The sequence below is a fragment of the Myotis brandtii genome, unplaced genomic scaffold (genome assembly GCF_000412655.1).
Source record: "Myotis brandtii unplaced genomic scaffold, ASM41265v1 scaffold454, whole genome shotgun sequence".
In the NCBI taxonomy this organism is placed as follows: Eukaryota; Metazoa; Chordata; class Mammalia; order Chiroptera; family Vespertilionidae; genus Myotis; species Myotis brandtii.
The window spans coordinates 1407856-1414874 of record NW_005367354.1 but is presented as its reverse complement, the minus strand read 5'-3'; the positions used below and the strand labels follow the sequence as shown (position 1 = coordinate 1414874).

The 7019-nt window shown below is 63.0% G+C and overlaps 1 protein-coding gene across 1 annotated transcript in view; it reads left to right on the top strand.

Moving 5' to 3' along the window:
- Positions 1-306: 306 nt before the first annotated feature.
- The window catches only part of EMILIN1 (elastin microfibril interfacer 1), a 7805-nt gene continuing 1092 nt past the window's right edge, over positions 307-7019 (top strand). Inside the window, exons 1-7 of the mRNA XM_005874877.2 lie at positions 307-942; positions 1894-2019; positions 2478-2698; positions 3832-5736; positions 6085-6201; positions 6632-6649; positions 6794-6931. Coding sequence (XP_005874939.1) covers positions 773-942; positions 1894-2019; positions 2478-2698; positions 3832-5736; positions 6085-6201; positions 6632-6649; positions 6794-6931 — 2695 coding nt within the window. The 5' untranslated portion in view covers positions 307-772. The remainder of the gene's footprint in view (positions 943-1893; positions 2020-2477; positions 2699-3831; positions 5737-6084; positions 6202-6631; positions 6650-6793; positions 6932-7019) is intronic.

Below are 7019 nucleotides of genomic sequence, written 5' to 3'. Positions count from 1 at the left end.
CTCCCAGGAGAGGCCTGCCCTCGCCCAGGGGAGCTGTGGCTTCAGCTCCTGTTCCCTAGCTAAGCGGCCAGCCCTGGGCCTCCTCCCCAGCCCTGGCCCCGGCTCCACTCCATGTGGCCCGTCTGAGAGGCTGGCTCCAAGCCCGGCGGCAACTCCACATTTCTGTTTTTCCTTTTTTCCCCCCTCTTTCCCGGAGTTAACTAGAAGCAGATGTGGCGCACGATGGTTGGAGAGGTGGGGGGAGGAAGGGGGAGGCTGGACCGCCAGCCAGACAGGGGGGAAGGGAGGGGAGTGAGCAAGAGAGGGAGGCATGAGGCCAGGGCCCGCCCCGCACAGCCACTCTTGCGCCTCTGAACGGCCACAGGGGTAAAGTCCTGTCACCCCCAGGATCCAGTCATTGGGGAAAACGGATAAGGAGACCAGAAGAGGGCCAGCTGGGGTGAGGGGGTGGAGGCCCAGGAAGCAGCATCTGAGAGGGGCCGGGACCAGGCTCAGGAGGCCTGGGGGCGCCGAGAACAAACTCCCCTCAGAGGTGGAGAAGAGGAGAGCGGAAGGAACCGAGGGAGGGACGGACGGACGGGAGCCTGAGGCGGGAGGAGGAGGGGGAGAGGGGTCAGGCCAGGAGGCCAAGGAGGAGGCGTGTGGCTGGGGGCTGCTGGCAGGAAGCTGGGGACAGGACCCGACCTCGGAGCTGCGGGCATCCCCGCTCCAGGCAGAGGCGCCGGTGATCAGGCGGGATGTGCCTCTGAGGGCCACGGCCTAGCGCCCCACCATGGCCCCCAGGACCCTCTGGAGCTGCTACCTCTGTTGCCTGCTGACCACAGCCGTGGGGGCAGCTAGCTACCCCCCTCGCGGGTACAGCCTCTACACAGGGAACGGTGGGGCCCTCAGCCCCGGGGGGCCCCAGGCCCAGAGCGCCCCTCGGCCTGCCAGCCGCCACAGGTAAGTGTCTGGTGAAGAGGGGCCCAGCCCAAGGCTGATGGTAGGTGGGAGGGTGGGTCAGAAGTGGGTATCGAGGCCCCCGCTTTGGCTGCCCTCTCCTGGGCTGTCTCCCCAATGCAGGGAAGAGAGGGAGAGGAAGCCCATCCATCAGATGGCTCCTCACGAGCCCACCTTCCTGCTGGGCGTTTCCAGGCCCCCCCTGAATAGATAGGTCCTCTTGTCTAACCTCAGGGGGATCAGCCCCCTCGGCCTCTGGGCGGGACCTGAAGTTAGGTGTCCAGGGGGACGACCTGAGGGGCATGGCCGGGCCTTCCTGCCCTGCGTACCAGCCTGGGACCCTCGGGCAGCCCTTTCATCCCTTCCTGGGCCTTCCTCAGCCCCTCCAGGGATCCCTGATACTGACACGCTTTTGCTGTGCTCCTTTCGGCCTCTCCAGCCAACACAGATCCGAGGCCAGCAAACCCCCTGAGGGACAGGGCTCATCAATGGCTTATTCTCTGCTTAACCCTGAGCTGGACCCCTGCCTGCCGGGGCCTCTCCCCTGAGGGGTGGGTGGAAGCCAGCATCCAGGGAATCACCGAATCACCAGAGGGCCCCAGCCAGCCGGCTCACACAGGCCACGCCAGGCTAGAGACTGAGACAGAAAAGGGACACGAATGAATGGGTGAATCCAGAGGCTCCCTGGGACCCCCCGCCCCAGCCGTGAGGATCAACTTCTCATAGTTGTGGTTTTCCATTCTGCGCCTCCTCTCCTGTCTTGAAAAGTCTTTATTGAGACTCCGGGGCGGACAGGAAGGCGTGGGGGAGTTGCCCCTGCCAGAGCCGGCTCCCACTGGTCCCCCAGGGCCCTTCATCCTTTGACACACCCCCCCTCTGGCCCTCTGGTGGCCCTGGGCCCTCCCCGGGGTGTGTGTCCCTGGCTCTTGGGCCTACGTGGGGTTGTGCCTGCAGGAACTGGTGTGCCTTCGTGGTGACTCGGACAGTGAGCTGTGTCCTGGAGGATGGAGTAGAGACCTTCGTCAAGCCCGACTACCAGCCCTGTGGCTGGGGCCAGCCCCAGTGTCCCCGCAGCATCATGTGAGCCCAGCGCTGGGGAGTGGGTGCTTGGTGGGGGCCGGGCCAGGACAGCACTAGGGCGGCCAACTCGGGAATGTGCACCAAGCAGGTAGTGAGGGCAGGGACCAGGGGCTTCAGTCAGAGCCATTCTGAGGAGAAGCTGAGGCAACAGTTTGGCTGGTGGGCACACTTAATTAGAGCACTCTGCCAGCCCCTCAATGCCTTCTCTGGGCTGGTCATGCTCAAGGAGAGGAGTTCAAGGCTCCAGCACAGGACAGCGGAGGAAGAACAGCGATTTGGCCCTTGGCCAACAAGCTAGCTGACAGCTGTCAGCTGAGCAAGACCACATGCTGAACGGTGAGGGGGACCCAGCCTGAGGGACAGGCCTTGCCCACAGCAGCTGCCCATCTCTGAGGACAGGGGCCACGGTCACCGACAGTGCAGGGAGGAGTAATGAGCCCTCCCTCCACCTCTCCCAGGTACCGCAGCTTCCTCCGTCCTCGCTACCGCGTGGCCTACAAAACGGTGACGGACATGGAGTGGAGGTGCTGTCAGGGATATGGGGGTGATGACTGTGCTGAGAATCCTGCCCCAGTGCTGGGTCCTGCGCCGACCACACCACGCCCCCGGCCACGGCCTGGCCGCCCCAACCTCTCTGGCTCCAGTGCAGGAAGCCACCTGAGTGGACTAGGCGGGGAAGGTGAGTATGGGAGCCCTGGAGAGAGTAGTGGGAAGTGGTGGGGGGCAGAACACGGGGGACCAGGCTGCTGAGGGAAACCTCCATGTTCCAAGTCAGAAAAAAGGGACAGAAAAGAGTTAATGGGATCTCTGAGATTCCCTGTCCATGTGTGCGTGCGTGCATTAGCATGTGTAAGCGTGTGTGTGTGTGTGTGTGTGTGTACACCAGACAGAGATGGAGAGATTGAGAGGGACCAGAGAAAAAGGAGGCAGAGAAAGTGAATGTGCTTACACATGCCCACATGTGGCCAAGATACTTCCTAGTTGGGAACAGCTGCGGGAAGAAGGGGGAATTCCTTCTGAAGCTTGGTCCAAGGGGACAGACAGTTGGGACTACAAGTCCCAGCACGCACTGCAACCAACTACAGGTCCCAGGCCCCTCCCTGGCCTCTGGAGACTGCAGGTCCCAGAATGCAGCAGTCCCTGTTGCTTTCCCTCCCCAGTGTGCTGGGCCCTGCGGATGTGCTGTGTTTGCTTGCCAGGGAGCAAGTCATGTTGTAATTATGGAAACAGGAACTTCTGGCTGACTCTCCCCTCATCCAGCTGGAGCCCCCAGAGGCCTGCCACAGAACTCATCTGTGTCCTGTGGTGTTGTGGAGCGGTGCTGCCCAGGAATGGCCGCTGTCCTGGGGCCACAGAGCTGCCCCACATTCCCATTTCACTTGCCGGGGGCGTGGCCGTGTCACACCTGTTTCACAGAGAAGGAAGCCGTTTCCATAGCGTTAAGAGGCCCTCTGGACAGTGAGAGGACACGGGCTGGGTGGTCAGACGGATGACCTGGGTGTGAAACTTGGCCCTGCCACTTATTTATCTTGTAACCCATGGCCCAGCTACTTAAGCTCTCCGGTCCTCTGTTTACCACTCTGCAGAATGGAAAGAGCTCACGGTAGCTGCCCAATGGAGTGTTGCAAGGGGGAAAGACCTGGCCTTGAGGCATTCAGTGAATGAGAGTTTCTTTCTGTCTTTTCTTGCTCAAATCACCCCGCTTAAGCCATAGTCAAATCAGTTAGGACCTCTGACCTCTGGCTGGAGTTGGACCTAGGAGGCTGGTACTGAGTCCAGCCCCGCTGCCTTATGTCTTCTCCTCTCTGCCAGGTCCTGGGGAGTCAGAGAAGGTGCAGCAGCTGGAGGAGCAGGTACAGAGCCTGACAAAGGAGCTGCAGGGCCTTCGAGGTGTCCTGCAGGGACTGAGTGGGCGCCTGGTGGAAGATGTCCAGAAGGCTGTGGAGACGGCCTTTAACGGGAGGCAGCAGCCAGCAGACGCAGCTGCCCGCCCTGGCGTGCACGAAACCCTCAATGAGATCCAGCAGCAGCTGCAGCAACTGGACAAGCGTGTCTCCACCCATGACCAGGAGCTGGGCCATCTCAACAACCATCACAGTGGTGGTGGCAGAGCCCTGGATCCGGCCCCAGCCTCTCCCGGCCACAGCGAGGAGCTGCTGCGGGAGGTGGAGCAGCGGCTGCAGGAGTCCTGCTCCGTGTGCCTGGCGGGGCTAGATGGCTTCCGCAGGCAGCAGCAGGAGGACAGGGAGCGGCTGCGAAGACTGGAGAAGCTACTGGAGGAGCGGCAGCGGCAGCTCGCCGGGCAGGCCGTGGGCCGCAGGCCCCCTCAGGAATGCTGCCCTCCGGAGCTGGGCCGGCGACTGGCAGAGCTGGAGCGGAGGCTAGAGGTCGTGGCCGGTTCAGTGACCGTGCTGAGTGGGCGGAGAGGCATGGAGCTGGAAGGTGCAGCGGGGCAGGGGGGCCATCCCCCAGGCTACACCAGCTTAGCATCCCGCCTCTCCCGCCTGGAAGACCGATTCAATTCTACCCTGGGTCCCTCGCAGGAGCAGGAGGAGGGCCGGCCTGGGCGTCCTGGGGGCCTGAGCCACTGGCTGCCTGCTGCCCGGGGCCGGTTAGAGAAGCTGGAGGGGCTGCTGAACAATGTGAGCAAGGAGCTGGGTGGGCGGCTGGACCTGCTGGAAGAGCAGGTGGCAGGGGCCGTGCAGGCATGTGGGCAGCTCTGCTCTGGGGCCCTGGGGGAGAAGGACTCCCAGGTCAGTGAGACCCTCAGTGCTTTGGAGCGCAGGGTGCTGGACGGCGAGGGGCAGCTGCGGCTGGTCATCTCTGGCCTAAACAAGGTGGGAGCAGCTGGGGAGACACGGCAGGCCACACTGGAAGGGTTGCAAGGGGTCGTAGGCCAGCTCCAGGGTCGTGTCGATGCTCAGGATGAGGCAGCTGCAGAGCTCACACTTCAGCTGAATCTCACAGCTGCACGGCTGGGCCAGCTAGAGGGTCTGCTGCAGGCCCGCGGGGATGAGGGCTGTGGGGCCTGCGGGAGGGTCCAGGAGGAACTGGGCCGCCTTCGGGATGGCGTGGAGCGCTGCTCCTGCCCCCTGCTGCCTCCACGGGGCCCGGGGGCGGGCCCGGGTGTTGGGGGGCCGAGCCGTGGGCCTCTGGATGGCTTCAGTGTGTTCGGGGGCAGCTCAGGCTCAGCCCTCCAGGCCCTGCAAGGAGAGCTTTCCGAAGTCATTCTCACCGTCAGCTCCTTCAATGACTCGCTGCATGAGCTCCAGGCCACGGTGGAGGGCCAGGGTGCTGATCTGGCCGACCTGGGAGCCACCAAGGACCGCATCATCTCCGAGATTAACAGGCTGCAGCAGGAGGCCACAGAACATGTCATGGAGAGCGAGGAGCGCTTCCGAGGCCTGGAGGAGGGACAGGCGCAGGCTGGCCAGTGCCCCAGCCTAGAGGGGCGATTGGGCCGTCTGGAGGGAGTCTGTGAGCGGTTGGACACAGTGGCCGGGGGACTGCAGGGCCTACGTGAGGGCCTTTCCAGACATGTGGCTGGGCTCTGGGCTGGGCTACGGGAGACCAACAGCACCAGCCAGACACAGGCAGCCCTGCTGGAGAAGCTGCTGGGGGGGCAGGCGGGCCTGGGCAGGCGGCTCGGCGCCCTGAACAGCTCACTGCTGCTCCTGGAGGACCGGCTCCACCAGCTCGGCCTGAGGGACTTCACTGGTGAGGGGGCAAGAGGAGGCCTGGGGTGTGGGGGGACCCCTTTCCAGTTCTTTCTCCCTCTCTCACAACAGCCCAGCCTTAAGCCCATCTACTTTTTCTTTGCTCTGCTCAGCATGAATTGCAGAGCCCACCCCTGTCTCAGGGGTTGATTTATCCACAAGAGATGATCCCAGGCCCCAGCTCCCCGCCTTCCCCGGGCTGTGGGTGGGGGTAGGGTGCTGCTCTGCCAGCCAGGCAGCCAGCATGGGCAGCCAGGGGTCCCATCAACCTGTCCGTGGAACCATCACCCTCTCTGTCTTTTGGAAATTCCTTGTATGGCTCTCCTACAACAAAGTTTTGTCACTGTAGGGCCTGCAGGTGAAGCTGGGCCCCCAGGGCCTCCTGGAGTACAGGGACCCCCAGGCCCCGCCGGGCCTCCAGGACCCCCAGGCAAGGATGGACAGAAGGGGCCCATTGGGCCACCAGGTATGTGGGCTGAGATCCTTGAGCAGCCAGGGTTACCGCCCTCTGACATTCCCCTTTGAACTTGACAGGGAAGTGGGGCAAGGGATGAGGAATGGGGTCCCAGATGGCTGACAGTGATTAGGAAAGTGACCAGGCCCTGGGATAGGCACTGTTGGCTGACTGGACATGGTGGCCTCACTGCTGACTTGAAGACCAAGGCTGAGCCTATAAGGGTTGTGTCGGGTGTGAAAGGCTAAGGGCATAGGCCCAGCAGTTGACAGCATGGCCCTGCTCCTCCTCTCCGTGGCACCCCATTCCTGCTTTGAAGTCCGTATAGCACCTAGCACAGCCGGACAGACTCGGCAGATGTTTGCTGATGTGTAAGCGTGTTCTCTCTCTCTCTCTCTCTATCTCTCTCTCTCTCTCTCTCTCCTCTTTCCTCCTCTCGCAGGTCCCCAAGGTGAACAAGGTAAGTTCTCATTTGAGGCTGGAGGGAGGGGAACTGAACTAGGGGTTGGAGGATGGAAGGCCTCAGGCAGCCCTGGGGGTAGAGACTCCCGAGGGGAAGGAACTGGCTGAGCATCTACTCTGACACCCCCCCTACCCCCCTCAGGAGTGGAGGGGGCGCCAGCAGCCTCCGTGCCCCGGGTGGCCTTTTCAGCTGCCCTGAGTTTGCCCAGGTCTGAGCCAGGCACAGTGCCCTTCGACAGAGTCCTGCTCAATGATGGGGAATTCTATGATCCAGAAACCGGTAAGCCGGGTAGGGGGCTGGCTGGGCCCGGGGAGGAGGGGCGGGAGAGAGGGGGGGGGCAGTGGAGAGGCCATGCAGGGAGGGCACT